We start from the raw sequence: 14,910 nt of genomic DNA, 5'->3' as shown, positions 1-14,910 counted from the left end.
AGACATATGGAAAAAGACCAGATATATCTGACACATGAATTAATGCTCTCTCTGTTATTAAACCAAGAATTCCATCCTTTTGTGTAACAGTGAGCATGCCATCAGCACTTAAATAGGTACATAGTCAGTCTTCTCTTGACTTTTTTTTTAAGGGTATCCAAAGCTGCCTTAGGCACATTTTGATTAGAAAGGGAAGAAATAAAGCCAGTGCTTCTGAAGGCTTAAAAAGAGATTTAAAAGATGTTTTTTTACCATTATTGGCTTTTATTTTTCCAGGGTATTCAAATCCCAGAGTCTGCTGCAAAAACTCCTCAGCAAGTCTTGTAGCTTCACGTTACGGAGGTGATCAAAGTAGAGGTAGGAGTTTGGAGCAATGCCCTACCTCTGAGATGACCTCAGCTTCCGAGGCCATGGCACTTTGGAGCTGCAGTGCTAAGGGGCAGTGCCATGTTCTGTAGAAAATGGAGATCAGCAGCTCAAAGTTCTGCTTTGCTTTGGTTACTCAGGGCAGGATGTCAGAGCTGAGTGATGAAGCTAGTGAGTCGGAGCTGCTGAGCCGCAGTCTTTCCATGTGGCATGGGGTTGGCCAAATGATCTGTTGGGAAGAACTGGATGTCCCCCTGGACTTGCACACAGCATCCTCTGTCGGCCAGTGTGAAGTGGTGCAGGAGTGTATTCAGCGGTAAGGAGGGGCTGAGGGGGGCACAGGTCTGTGGTTACTTGCTGCCAGTTATGGTTTTTCACTGGCTGCATGCAAGTTGGTCTAACATTGCAACAGGGGCATATCACTGGAGCTCCCAAAGGGTTCTTAGGCACAAAATTTCAAGGGGCAAATCTGCTGATAAAAATTATCTCTTTAGTGATTTGCTGGGAGTTGTGCTACAGCTGAGAGGGCTGATATTTTTTCCAGCCTTCTTTCAATACAATGATGGTAGCAAGAGACCCCAGAAGCCTACTGTGATTTACAGCTCTAGGACAGTCATTCACCTGATTTTTTTCTGTTATTTAGTGGAGATCTGGATCTGAATAAAAGGAATTGTGGTGGTTGGACTCCACTGATGTATGCCTCCTATATTGGCCATGACAACATTGTGCACCTGCTGCTGGAAGCAGGAGTGAATGTGAACATCCCAACACCAGAAGGGCAGACACCGCTTATGCTTGCCTCTAGCTGTGGAAATGAAAGTGTTGCTTACTTTCTTCTACAGGTGTGTATGCCATATTAAATAGCTAAAGCCACAGTAAACAGTTTAAATGCACAGGGTAGGATTCTCCACCAGTTGCAACCAAAATGTGCGATTTGTGTTCTTTTGCAAGTTCAGCTTCCTGACAAGGTTTAAACTCTCTTCTTGTCCCAGCACAGAGGGACAGTGTCTAAAAGACCTAGCAGAGTGGTGCAGTAAAGAACATTCTCTGTTCTCTTGAAGCAAGGTGCAGAGCTGGAGATGAAGGATATACATGGTTGGACTGCTTTATTTCACTGTACCAGCGCTGGACATCAGCAGATGGTCAAGTTCTTACTGGACAATGGGGCAAATGCCAACTGCAAGTAAGGAGGAATCTGTCATGTAATTTCTCAACAGATGTCAGGTATGACAGCAGCAGTTGGCCTATGGAACACACTTGGACATGGGCAGAGAAGACACTTATTTTTGTCTTTCCTCCTATACCTCAGGAAGCATGGCATACAAGGAGAGGTGACCTGCAAACAAGCAGTGAAGTCGTTACTGTTTATTCACCTAAGATAAAGAGAAATTAAATTTACTGCTTGTTTAATTATGGGCTAAACTGAAAGCAAGCAGGTGCAGTGCCTTCTGAATTCAAGTGCACTTTATAAGTCTTTCTACTGAGTTTTCTGTGTACTTGGAGCTCAGTTTGTTTTTCTGAAGTGTGCAGTCCATTTCCATGCCATGGGCGCTGCCTTACATTAATGTGTATTGGATTGCCTGAGGTCAGCAGGAGGCTCTTGCTTTGTTAGCTCTTGCAAAACTGATTTCACTACTGAAAGGTAGATCTGCAACTGGAACAGTAATCTATTGCTGTGCTGCCAAAAGAGTAACACTTAGTGAATCTCCCCTGGGAGTTTTGCTAAGGTAGACCAGTGTGCAGATGAGCAGTCAATACAAGGTAGCATTTGTGATCAGCTGAGGGTAGAGGCTGGAGACATGCTATTAGGATATGGCAAAGGCTGCAGCATATTTCAGCTTTGATTGTTGTAGTTCATGTGTTCATGTTTGGTGTTTCTCTAGGGAGCCAGTGTATGGATATACACCTCTGATGGAAGCAGCTGCTTCTGGCCATGAGATAATTGTTCAGTACCTTCTCAATCATGTAAGTTTCCAGGCTGTCCTCTGGAAAGCTGAAAGTCTGTGGTTCCAGCCCTCAGAGGAAGACACCAGACTTCTTAGTGTTATGTTTGATCCTTGATGACAGTCACCTCTCAAGTCCCAGGCTTACTGAACTGTTCTCAAAGTATTTTCTTTCTGAAGACTAGTACTCTGATCTTACGCTTGCCTTGTGTGAAAAGAAGTGATCCAGATTCAACTGAATAATGACTGATTTGGAAAACAGCTGAAGTAGTATTCTCCTTATGGTCTTTGTAGGCTTGCATGCTCAGGCTAGTGGGAATCTTCTGCCTCCAAAAGCTTATGAGCATGTGTGTCTCATTGTTAAACAACTTGGTTTTGATGTTCATTGATGTGATCCAGCTTACTTCCAGAAGGAGGCAGCAAGGCAAAACATTTTTCAGATAAAACAAGCTAGCTCCCTGCAGCAATGCTGGGTGTATACAGCAATACTGGTATCTGCAAAGGCAGCAAGGTATTAGTGAAGCATGAACTGCCTGTCAAAGATGAGCCTGTTTCTGACGGAAGAGCTAAGACAATCCTTTAGCTTCTTGCTTCTTTTGTATGTAGTGCTGTCTATGTTTTAAACATGTATTTTTTTTTTTTTTGTGCAGGGAGTGAAGACAGATGTAAGAGATAACACTGGAGCCACAGCACGAACACTGGCCATGAAGTATGGACATACAAAGATTGTGGGGTTGATAGATTTGCACGCAGCCCCAGTGCCCAAGGTCTTCTGTAGGGGTCCAGGTAAGAGAGATGTGCTTTAGCTTGCTCATTGTAAGATAGATCCTGAAATGAGGTGTTTGATGTTTTGAAAGCATGATGCTGTATGTAGTAATAGGTAGTCTATCCTGGAAATTCCAGCATTTCTGGGGATGGAAGAGGCATGGATCCAACAATTTTTTTGTCTGCTAGCCCTTTTCTGACCTAGATAAACTGTTTAACCCTTCCTCTTTAAAGTTTCTTTTATTTCCACTGCATTTATAGGACCAGTAGCAAATAAACTGGGTAAGTTATAACTGTATTGCTAACAATTTGTGTTTGAACTATAGGAAAATATGAAGAGCTGAGTTCCTCAGATGAATCGTGCTCTGCTCCCCAGAGACAGAGACCTGTTCGTCGGACCAAGGGTCCCAGCATCCATGATGGGCCCCAGGCTTTGGCTAAGATAACAGCAGTAGGAATTGGGGGAAAGAAGCAGTCTCACTATGGTAAGGATAGTTAGAAGCTGAAGTGAAAGTCCTTTGAGGTATCAAATGCTTTGCAGCTACTTCTGTGCCAGCAATTTTCTCTTTATTTGGGATTCATGTGTGGCTTATACAGGAACAAAGATAGCAAACACCATCTTAAAGGCTATCCAGTCTGTGGTTTCAAAAGAAAACCTCTTGAACTCTTTTATGTTGGGGCTGATTATTGATGGGTGGAATACTTAAATGGAACAAACACTGCTCTTACCTCAATTACTGTTCCCCTGACTCTTGAGAGCAGTTCAGCTTCCTTTTCTGAGGTAGGATTGGAAGTTTGAGAACCCTTCTGAAACTGATGACAGAGGAAGTGGTCACACAGGCCAAGAAATCATAGATGATGAAAGTGAACTCACTGCTCCTCGATCTGTCAGTTTTGTCTTCCCTGATGCTTGAAGTGCTGCTAAAAATGAGATTACAAACCCTTTGCAATAGGCCAAGAGAAATATGATCCCAATTCAGACAGCAGTCCGTGGATAGAGTGGTATGAGTTTTCTTGTGCATGTGTCATAGCAGTAGGTGTTTCTCAGGCTGATTACCTATAAAGTGTCTATAAATATATAAAGGGGGAGTGTCACAAGGATGGAGCCAGGCTCTACTCAGTGGCAAACAATGATAGGACAAGGGGTAATGGGTACAAACTGGAACACAAGAGGTTCCACTTAAACTTGAGAAGGAACTTCTTCTCAGTGAGGGTGACTGGAACAGGCTGCCCAGGGAGGTTGTGGAGTCTCCTTCCCTGGAGACATTCAAAACCCACCTGGACACATTCCTGTGTAACATTATCTAGGTGTTCCTGCTCTGGCAGGGGGATTGGACTAGATGATCTTTTGAGGTCCCTTCCAATCTCTAGCATACTGTGATACTGTGATACCTAGTTGTCTAGAATAACTTAAGAATGTGGACTTAAAAGTGTATTAAAAATTCAGTTCATTCTGTTAATACGGATAAATATTATCCTGTGGGAAGTGGCTGTATTGAAATGATAACTGTCAGCCTCTTAAATAAGTGGGATGCTAGGGGCTGGTTTCACAGGGCGTGCTTGGCTGGGGATGTGGTGTATCTGGCAGCTTGCTTTTTTAAGCAGATGTTTTTCCCTTTGACAATTTGGTATGAAGAGGAGAGGAAATGCTGAAAGCTGCTGCTTTAGGTGCATCTCTGCTATGAGGCTGTTTCCTCTGACTTATGTTCAATGCAGCCATCTAAATCTGGTACAGCAGATGTGTGTCTGTGGGAAGGAGGCTGGTGGACTCTGCTTTTTAGAATGAAAACTGCCAGCTGAGAAGACAGTATCTTCTTTTGATTAATTTAAAATCCCTGAGTGGTTGTTTTTCCTGCAGGAGCATCCCTGATAACTTGCATCCTAATCTTTGTTGTTCTTTCCTCTTGCACACAGAGCAGGTCCCTCCTCAGGGCTATGTCACCTTCAATGATGATGGCAGCTGTGAAGCAGAGAATATCCGGAACAGGGATGTTACCTCTCCAATTAATGAGCAGGATGTGGAGAGCAGCAGCAGCAGGGGTAAGTCACTTCCTGGAAATAGTTTGGCTTGCAGATGGATGTAAGACCAAGCCCTTGGTTTGCGTGTTCCTTTCCCAATAAGATATTGAGGGTTGGAGTATCTTTCCTGAGGAAAGGTTGAGACAGCTGTGTTGAGTTAGCCTACAGAAGAGAGGGCTCAGTGGGGATCTCATCAATTTGTACAAATAATCTGAAGACAGGGTGTAAAGGAGATGGAGCAAAGTTGTTTTCAGTGATGTCCACTGGCAGGACAAGAGGGAACAGGCACAAACCAAAAGACAGGAGTCTCCCTCTGAACATAAGGAAGTGTTTGTTTTTACTGTGAGGGTTACTGCACGCTGAATCAGGGTGTCAGAGAGGTGGTGGAGTCTCCATCTTTGCAGATGCTCCTGACATGGTACTGGGCAGCCTGCTGTAGGTGGCCCTGCTTGAGCAGGGGTTTGAAGAAAATGATCTCCAGAGGTGCCTTCCAACCTCATCATTCTCTGAAGCAGCACAAAGGAAGGATATAGACAGTTCCTGAATTAATAGAGGATAAATGTGGCTTTTTAGTGGATCTAGGCTCAAGGAAAGGCCTTTCCTGAGCTTTACTAATGGGAACATAGGCTGGGTAGTAATAACTCACTTTTCCCTCTGTTGTGGTTTAACCCATTAGGCAGCTAAACCTCACACAGCTTTTCACTCACTTTCCCCTGGTGGGATGGGGGAAAGAATTGGGGGAAAAAGGTAAAACCTGTGGGTTAAGATAAAGACAGTTTAATAGGATGGAAAACAAGTAAAAAAGGTAATAATGGTAAAAGAATATACAAAATAGGTGGTGCACAGTGCAGTTATTCACCGCCTGCTGATGGATGTCCAGCAGGCTCCACCCACTAGCCAACTTCCCCCAGTTTTAGTGTTCAGCCCAACACCATAGGCATGGGATGTCCCTTGGGCAGTTGGGGTCAGCCGTCCTGGCTGTGTTCCATCCCAGCTCCTCCTGCTCCCCCAGCCTCCTCACTGGTGGGGCAGCATGAGAAGCTGGAAAGTCCTTGATTTAGTGTAAGCCCTGCTCAGCAGCAGTTAAACCATCAGTGTGTTATCAACATTCTCATCCTAAATCCAAAACGCAGGACTGTACCAGCTACTAGAAAGAAAAATAATTCTGTCCCAGTTGAAATCAGGATACCACCTCATAGCCAAGAGCCTCACAGAGACGCACACTCAGGCTTCCTGTTCTCCATGGTAGTAAACAGACTTGGAGAAAGATTAATGTCTGGGATCAGACATGGGATATTTCTGTCTCAAAATTGTGTTGTGTCATGAGTATTGGATACAAAGCCTTGTTCAGGGCTTCTTCCTTTACACCTCCACCAGGTTTTGCTGGTAATTGTGTAGCAAAACCAGCGCTGAGCATAAGGGAGTTGAACCTGTTTTTTTTTTTTTTTTTCTTTTCCCATTCCTTTCCAGAGGATAATGTTTTCCTTGTCAACAACTTAGCAGCCATCAGGAGCAGCAGCAGCAGCAGTGAATGCCTGACCAAAGCCCTGGGAGTCAGCAGTGAAGGCTCATTGGAAAGCAATGAGGTGGGATTTTCAGTTTTCCTGTTTCTGCCTTCAGCCTGGCCAGTGCTGTCACCCTTCCACAGCCTGCTATGATTCTGCCTCTACAGGAGGCTGCAGTACCAGGCTGGGTGAGGAAGGGTGGTATTACAGGGGTAAGAGAGCCAGCTTCTATATTGGAAGATTATGGCTTGCCTTGTTTGATCTCCAGCTAGTAGTCGACTCTTGGAGTACATTCATTCTAGAGTAGGTTGTTGATGGCTAGACAGTAATTAAGTCCTCTCCAGCTTCTAAAGAGAACTTACCTCTTTGCAGATGTCTGGCTAGGTGGTGGTCAAGAAAGGAAGTGACTATACAGCTAGGGCAGTCCTTGAGCTTGATGAGACAGTAGGTAGTATAGTAAGATTTAGGGAAGTGCAGCAGTGTTGGAATTTCTGAAGTACAGAAGAAAAGGGAAGAAGTTGGAGATTACTCTGTGGTTCATGTCGCAGCTCACATGGTTCAAGACAATAGCTCTGGTGCTAATGTACAAAAGGGTGTTAGCTGAGCATCAGCAGAAGTCTCCTGTATCTTGAGGAGCTTCTCACAGGTAGAATCTTAGTGCATTGTATTAATTCAGGGAGGACTCAGTGTTGCTCTCTGTTTTGGCTTTCTCTGGCATGTTGCTTCCTAAGGTGGGATTGCAAGAGCCTGATAGCATTCCATGGTGCCAAGCTGCCCTCTTGGGAGTGACTTGACTCAGCCCTTCCTAATGAGGGCTTTGCTAGTCTTTGCTTGTGTTTGTGGATGGCTGTCTGGGTTTAGAGGCTGGGACCTGAAGGAGTCTGCATTTGTTAACTGTAGTGATCCTGACATCTTTGGATGATCATCCTCGACCCTTACAGTTTGTGGGTTTTTTCTTTCTTGCAGGACTCTGACCATGCAAACAGTCCCCCTAGTCGGAAACAAGCCAAGAGTTTTAAGATCAAGAACCGCTACAGCAACAGTGATAGCCAGTGGACCCACTGCCCAGGGAAAGCTGGGAGCTCTAGTCAGCACCTACTCCTTCCTGAGCCCCCTTCCTACACAGGGCCCCAGGTAACTGCACACAGAGAGCCATCTGCAGTGATGCAGTGTTAGTGTATCAAGCACAGGAAGTTTTGCCACGGTTGCCTAAGCCACTTTCTTGGATAAAAGGGAGGTTGTCACCAAAACACCTTTGACTCCAAACCTCTGCCCAAACTTAAATGCTTGTTAAATAGCAATTTCTTGTGCAAGAACTATTTGCTTAGGTGTTGCTGTTGCTTAGTGAGGTATTTCAGAACCTTTGTGCTTGTGGGTGTGCTACCAAACATAGCTGGCATGTGGGCTAAGGTAGATGTTGCTGTCTTCTCTGCATTTGTTACAAGAGGCAATGGCCGCAGCAAACAGGTCGGTCCTTTTGTGTTATGTGACTCTGGAGAAGGGCAGTTAACCAGGGGAAATCATGGTTGCTGCTAGAAAAGCACAGCAACGATATGAGGAAGCAGATCTTTGTGATTAAGAGGAATGGTTAGGTGTTTGTTGGTGAGGGTATAACTAAGTTTGTTTGGATGTGCTGCAGGACCTGGCAACATTCCTTGAACAGATCGGGTGCCTGAAGTATCTGCAAGTGTTTGAGGAGCAAGATGTTGACCTTCGGATCTTCCTGACACTCACAGAGAGTGACCTCAAAGAAATAGGCATCACGTGAGTGCCTGTAATGTAGTTCTCATCTTTCCCCTAACAAACCCTGCACACAACCTGGTCAGGAAGGTTTAGCTAGTGAATGATTTTTCTGTTCTGGCTGTCTCCCATGCAATTTTGAAATCCCCTAGCTCTTGGCTGTAATAGGCTCCTGGTTTTGGAGGAGCCAGGAGACTGCAGAGGTCTTCATGGCATCCATGGGCCTGGGAACTGCTGGCTCAGTGTTTGGTCCCTGACAGTTTGCCATTCTGTCCGCAGTCTGTTTGGCCCAAAAAGGAAGATGACTTCTGCCATTGCGCGGTGGCACAGCAATGCTCGGCCGCCCAGTGATGCCCTGGAGCTGGCCTATGCGGACCGGCTGGAGGCAGAGATGCAGGAGCTGGCCATTCAGCTGCACAAGGTAAGAAGTCTGCCATGAGCTGCTCAATGATTACCACACTGCAGTGATTGGGAGCATATCTTTCTTCTCGTGCCTGTTAGTAAACAGACTTCTGTTGATTAGGGGAAATTGGGCCTACTGAGTATCTTTGCTAATGGAGAGGAAGGGGGGAATTATAACTGTGAGGCTGGTCTTGGTGTGTGGGGGAAACTCTGTTTAAAAGGCTGAGAGCGTTTGAGTGGTTCAGCATGGAGAAGACTCTGGGGGGATCATACTGTGGCCCTTCAGTACTTAAAATGGGCTTATAAGAAAGATGGGGAGAGACTTTTTAGCAGGCTCTGTTGCGACAGGATGAGGGGTGAAGGCTTTAAACTAAAAGAGGGAGGTTCAGGCTGGATGTGAGAAATAAGTTTTTTACAATGAGGGTGGTAAAATCCTGGCACAAGTTGCCCAGAGAGGTGGTGGATGCCCCATCCCTGGAGACATTCAAGGCCAGGCTGGATGTGGTTCTGGGCAAGGTGATCTAGTTGATGTCCCTGCTCATTGCAGGGTGGGTGGACTAGATAAGCTTTCAAGGTGCCAGCCTAACCCTGCTCTGCTCTGCTGCAGAGGTGTGAAGAGGTGGAAGTGATGAAGGGCCAGGTGTGCCAGGAACAGGAGCTGCGTGCAGTGGCTGAGAGCTGTTTGATGGAGCGGGATGAGACCTGGAATGCCATCCAGTGCCAGCTCAGAGAGGCTCAGGCCATCACCAAGGATGCTGGAGTTCTGCTGAATCAAATCAAGTAAGTTATTCCCAGGAAATGGCGCTGAGGCTACTGGGAAATGGGATTTAAGCCATCATGGTGGCAGTCTTGCAGGTGATGCTCAGAGTAAGGCAGGAGAGCTCACCAGGTGTCTGAACCCATTTTGTATCCTGCCTGACTTACTCTAGTGGGAAACCCCAGGCACATGAGCAGATGCGAAGCCTTAATCAGGTGCATGAGCTATAAATGGCCCAACTTTCCAGGGATGGTGTGTGCTCTTGTTTCAACTAAAACCAAAAGCCCAAGTGTTTTGTTTGTGCTTACATGAGAAGATTTGCAATGCCTTACCCTGGCTAGTGAGGAACACTTTTCTTAAAACTCCGACAGCTAACAGAAGAGCCTGTCCTGCTCAGTCACACCACTGCGTTTAAGTTCTGTCTTCCCCCACCTCCTAATATACCTTTTGTTGCCTATGTGGTGCTTTTCTCCCTGTCCCACTTGGACCCGTGCCATGGTCCTGCTTGTCCATTGATAGAACAGAGATGTCCTTGAAGGCAGCAGTAATCCTACAGCTTGTAGACCTTAGCCCAACAGGGTGGCTCACTACCAAACCAAGGTGAACTGGGATTGGCTTCCAGGACAGCCGCCCAATATTCCAGGCTGTAAGGGGCAGAGCACTTGACTTTTCCCCCCAGTTGAGGAGCTGAGGCTGCCTGGTAGAAGGGCCTTGCCATGCTCTGGGGATACACTGTTTGAATTAGTGGCATGCTGATGATAGCCAGAGAAATTTGTATGCTTCTCTTGCTTTAACCTGATGCCTGTCCTGAGGTAGCTTCATTTGCCCATTAGAAAACTTGGATCAGGCTTGATTCTCATATAAATCAGGTGCAGCCCCTGGCTTGGGCTTTCTCCTGCTCATCCCGCCCCTTCCTTCTCTTCTCCCCCCGCAGCTCCTCTGTGGACAGGGGCAGAGATTGCTGTGGAGATGGGGCACAGTGGAGAGCGCCCTGAGCTTTGTCTGGGGCACGTCTTCCTCTTCCTGGGAAGGAACAAGGAGCAGTTTGTAACCCAGGGCGTTAGATGTGGTCTCTCGGCACCCCAAGCAGGTACTTGCAGGATGTAGGAGTGCACAGACTGGCATGTTGTTCCAGGAAGTGTCCTTGTGCACTCGTGATGGGCTTTTGTCTTGTTTGGCAGATGCTGTCAAGCAGAGCTGTCCTCCCGGCTAACCCAGGAGCAGGCAGTGGGCAGAGTGCTGGACACAGAGATGCAGCTGGGAACTGGTGAAAGCAGGCAGCCTGGTGAGCGCCTGGGTGAGGAAGACCTTATCAACTACAGCACTGGGTGCAGAGGGTGGGTGGGCAGGAGGAGACCCCAGAGCAAGCCATGTGCTAGAAAGATGAAGTTAGAAGTGATTTTGGAAGCAGATGAACAGCCAAACCTTTAAATTGAATGTAAAAATTCTTGCTTCGGGAAAGGATTTAAAGCGCTTGGGGCATTTGGATTTTAACTGCAGCAGAGTTTCTCAGCAGCTTTTGATTCTTAGCAAGTAGGAAGTCTGGGGCTCTGGCAGGTGTTTGTGGCTAAAAGTGCAAAGCTGTAGCACGGGCACCCAGTGGCAGCCCTGCTCCAGGGGCCTGTGGCTTCCCCTTCCTGCGTGGCAGTGTGTGGGCACCTTCGGTGTGTTGCTGTGCTATGGACTAGAGCAAGGTCTGAATCTGGAGCCATGGCTGGTTCCCTGACCTGATCTGGGGTCTGTGGAGAAACTGCTGCATGTGCTTGGGCCCACCAGCTGCTCATCATGAGGGGTTAGCAAATAATCCTGCTGCCCATTACATGCTTCTAGAGATGTGCTCCTGGCTGTGTGTGTTTTTAAAAGTGAGTCAAGTAGAGATTCTCTTGATTTCTGTCCACCACGATTAATCTCTTTGAGAGTCTGGTAATATATGATCCAGACAGTATAAAAAAGTTAAGTGGTAGAATTGTTAGGAACCCCCCTCAGTTTGTTACAGGCAGTTCTAGCTCTCCTCCCCTATGACTGACTCAGGACCCCTGACTGGAACCACTTTGGGTATGGGTGTTTCGCAGCATCCACACCAAACCCTTGTCTCCGCTCTTGTCACAGCATGCAGGTTGATTAAATGTGTGGTTCCTCTTTCTTGCAGTGCTGGAAGGATGGCCACCTTCCCTGAAGTCTCTGAGCTTGCCTGAGCTGTCAGCTGTCCTAGAGGAGTGTGTGGGAGAAATGGGTAAGGTCAGGGAGGAATATGGGCACATGAAGTGACTGTTGTGCTGAAAGGGGGGCATGGCTGGACAGGTTTTTCATGATTTGACAGTGGTAGTTTGGGGGGACTTAACAGTCCCCTCTCACTGAGGGAAGTCTCCAGGTTCTAAAGTTGGTGCTGGCATTTCCTTGCACTTGATCTCGCTGCAGATCTTGGGCTCTGCCTCATCCTCTACTGAGAAGAAAGGTATATGTGGCCCCTGCATCTCTCCTGCTCTGTGGTCAGAGCTGCTTGTGAAGTGTTTCCCAAAGCCTGTGCCATGTTCTCTGACGGAAACTTGTCCTAGCAACAGGCAGTCATAGAGTAAAGACGCTCCTGGTTTTGAAACACTGGAAGCTGCAAGGGAAAAGGGAGCCTGGAGGCAGAATAACAGTGGCTGAATGCAAACTGCAACCTGCCCTTTACTGCTTGCTGGCCCACTGCTAACACTGATTTTTATTTTTATTTTCCTTTTGTTTGGTCCTCAGGAAAAGCTCTGCAGACTGTGACTGAAAACCTCCAAAGGCTCCAACCGCCAGGGCAGAGTGGGCAAAGCTGGCTCAATCCATAATAAAGCAGGAGGGTGAGTGGGAGCTAAGGACAGCCAGAGGGCTGTGGCATTGAGGGGAGACATCATTCCTTGCAGCGAGTAACAGCCATCTGCTGAGTGTGCCCAGTGCTCACTCAAAGCCTGCACATTGAGGCTGCGCTTTAACTGATCCTTATGTGCCCTCTGATCGGTTTTCCCTTTGGAAAAGCCTTTACCCCCCCTTGTCTCTGTCCCACTGAAAATGTGTCTGTCCTCTTTTTGTGGCTGTAAGAATACTGACGTCGGGTGACTGTTCCACCCGGAAGCTGAGTGTGCCTGGGAGAGTGAGCGCAAGGACCGTGCTGGCAGCACTGCAGCTCTCCTGGGAGGGCCAAAGCAGCTGGTGGATGTGTGGAAGAAGGTCTCAGCTGCAAGAGAACATGCCTGGGAGGAGGAGCGTCAGCAGGAGACAACAACCCAGCAGCTCTTTGGACCTGACTGTTGTCTGCATTCCCAGGATCATGGTTGCTCATACCAAAAGGTTAAGTTATGAGGAGAAGCACTGAGTCCAGAAGTTTTATCTGCCTTAAGCTTCCTGCAGTCCTTATCATTCAGGACTGTGTAGTGGCAGAAAGCTGAGAGTTACCCACAGCAATCTAATTAACTATCCTTTTCTGCATCCCATCCTCCCCAGGGCCTCTGACACTTGCTGTGCCTCCTTTTATGCCATGTGGATTGGCACAGATAATGCATCATGGCACAGGCCCAGAAAGTGTATTTAAGGCAATAAGGAAGGCAGGTTTGTTGAAGGTGGGTGAAGTGAGTGGTCTGCAAACCTCAAGCAGCAGGGTGTAGCTGGAATATCTGTTCCACTGCCATCCCAGCTGTGTACTTCAAAACCTCTCTATCCAACCAGCTCACCCTGGTTCGGTTCAGATTCTGGCCCTCCTTGGGTTGTTTGTGATCATGTTATTCAGTCCCAAGGAACTCATTTTTGTGGTAAGTGCTTTATGGCAGAGATTCTGCCTGTCTGGTTTGTCAGTGCCAAGATCCCAACACTGACAGTGGTTTCAAGGCAGATGTTCCCCTGGAAGTACATGAGAGAGAACAGAGTTTGAGACTGCTCAGTCTCCTGCTCCTCTGGCAAGCAGCAGAGTGCCAGAGCAGGCAGGATGGGAACTAGGGGATAGATATATCCCACATGGGAGATGAGCAAAAGAAATCATCCCAGGTGCAGTGGTGGTGCAAAGCTTTGTTCCCCAACCACTGCTTGTGTTTGGTTTCCAGGCTTTAGTTTTTGGAAATAGCTCTGCCAAGGCATTCTTGTGCTGGTGTGGGTGATCTCCCAGGACAGGAAAATTTCACCCTGAAGAGCTAGTTTTGGTGAGGTAGAGCCAGTTCTGCTAAGGCAGCATCTTTGAAGGCTGCTCAGAGCATTGAGGCTGTACTGGGAAAGGTATCTTGGGCTTTATCCTCTGTTCCCCCTTGCTGGAGGAATGGTGGAGAGTGCCAAGGCACTTACTGCCCTCTCCCTGATCCTTGGTGCTGTGTCTGGCTGCACTAGCACGTGGTTGTCAGTGCTGTGTCCCTTAGTAGCCCAGATTTGAATTTAAGGCAAGATGTCTGTGTGGAAAGGGGAAAAATTTTCATGGAAGCAAAAGAAATTTCAACCCAAACCCCACAAATCCAAATGGATAGGCCTGGGAGCATCTGGAGAGTAGGGGAAGCCCTGGCTCAGCAATGCATTCAGAGCTGATTGGAAAAGAGGGTGGCTGGAAGGAGAAACTGCACAGACTTGGCTTTGAAAAGGGCAACATTAACATCTCTTTGGGCTGGCTTTGCTTGGTCATAGGGTGGAAGAAAAGGGGTTTGGGAGGGTTAAGGGAATACATCCAATAGATAGTAATGTTTGGGGGCCTGGGAAAAAGGGTGGGTGAGATGCAGCTGTGTATGTGTGAAGGAAAAGGAGAGCCCTACAAAAAGGTGCTGCAGGAGCTCAGCTGTAAAGGCTTAAAGGGGTGTTAGAATAGCCTAAGGGGATTTTATAGAACAGTGGCTCCTTGAGGAGAGGGAGTCCCTTCACTGGGGCACTTCACACAGCATGCAGAGCTGAAGTGAGGGCTGTGCAGGCAGTGGGGGTCCGGTGCTGTCCGAGTGAAATCCTGTTTGCTGACCTGGATGAAATAATAAAATATGAAAACCTGTTTCTGGTGTGTGAGGTTGTATAATTCATGAATAGCCTCCCTCATTTCTTTCAGGACAATTGGGAATGCATACTGTGCTTTCCAGCTTCCTTTCCCATGTGGTCATGTGCTGAGGGCTGTAGGGGCTGTCTTATCCAAGGCTTCCCAGCCCTGCCTGGCTCCTGCTGGATGTGATATGGGAATTTATGTGGTCAGGCAGCGCCAGGGCTGTAGAGGAAGAGCATGGGTGAGTGATACAGTGGATGCTCCCCTGAGGGCTAAGCTCTTCTCTTCCTGGCTGGGATCACTGCTTATGCCCTGCTGCGGTCCCAGTTGCATGACAAAAGTTTGTTTCTCTGCGCTAACTCAGAAGTAAGTTTAAGCCTTGTTGAGTGGTGTGCTGGTGTTTTCCTCTCACCTTAGGCCCAGCTCTGATTGAGACTTGTGAGCTGT

General features: G+C 47.3%; 1 protein-coding gene across 5 annotated transcripts; it reads left to right on the top strand.

The window, feature by feature from the left end:
* Nucleotides 1–300: 300 nt before the first annotated feature.
* Nucleotides 301–14,478, top strand: ANKS3 (ankyrin repeat and sterile alpha motif domain containing 3). Of its 5 annotated transcripts, none has more exons than XM_062611891.1 (17): nucleotides 301–357; nucleotides 507–682; nucleotides 1,010–1,208; nucleotides 1,428–1,549; nucleotides 2,250–2,331; nucleotides 2,960–3,095; nucleotides 3,401–3,559; nucleotides 4,989–5,114; nucleotides 6,564–6,679; nucleotides 7,565–7,732; nucleotides 8,238–8,362; nucleotides 8,618–8,759; nucleotides 9,348–9,520; nucleotides 10,679–10,782; nucleotides 11,647–11,730; nucleotides 12,234–12,328; nucleotides 12,567–14,478. In XM_062611891.1, the coding sequence occupies exons 2-16, from the start codon at nucleotides 513–515 to the stop codon at nucleotides 12,314–12,316; spliced, it is 1,989 nt and encodes a 662-aa protein (XP_062467875.1). In that variant the 5' UTR covers nucleotides 301–357; nucleotides 507–512; the 3' UTR covers nucleotides 12,317–12,328; nucleotides 12,567–14,478. The 5 variants fall into 5 exon arrangements, 3 of the variants coding, with proteins under 3 accessions (XP_062467875.1, XP_062467874.1, XP_062467876.1); XM_062611890.1 differs by having other exon boundaries at nucleotides 10,679–10,794; XR_009963474.1 differs by lacking the exons at nucleotides 12,234–12,328; nucleotides 12,567–14,478 and adding an exon at nucleotides 10,432–10,587 and having other exon boundaries at nucleotides 10,679–10,794; nucleotides 11,647–11,666.
* Nucleotides 14,479–14,910: the final 432 nt, after the last annotated feature.

This window comes from Pezoporus occidentalis, unplaced genomic scaffold, assembly GCF_034315485.1.
Source record: "Pezoporus occidentalis ecotype Australia unplaced genomic scaffold, CSIRO_AGI_Poc_V1 ctg158, whole genome shotgun sequence".
Taxonomy (NCBI): Eukaryota; Metazoa; Chordata; class Aves; order Psittaciformes; family Psittacidae; genus Pezoporus; species Pezoporus occidentalis.
Note: the sequence above shows the minus strand (reverse complement) of the source record. Positions and strands in the feature narration are given on the sequence as shown.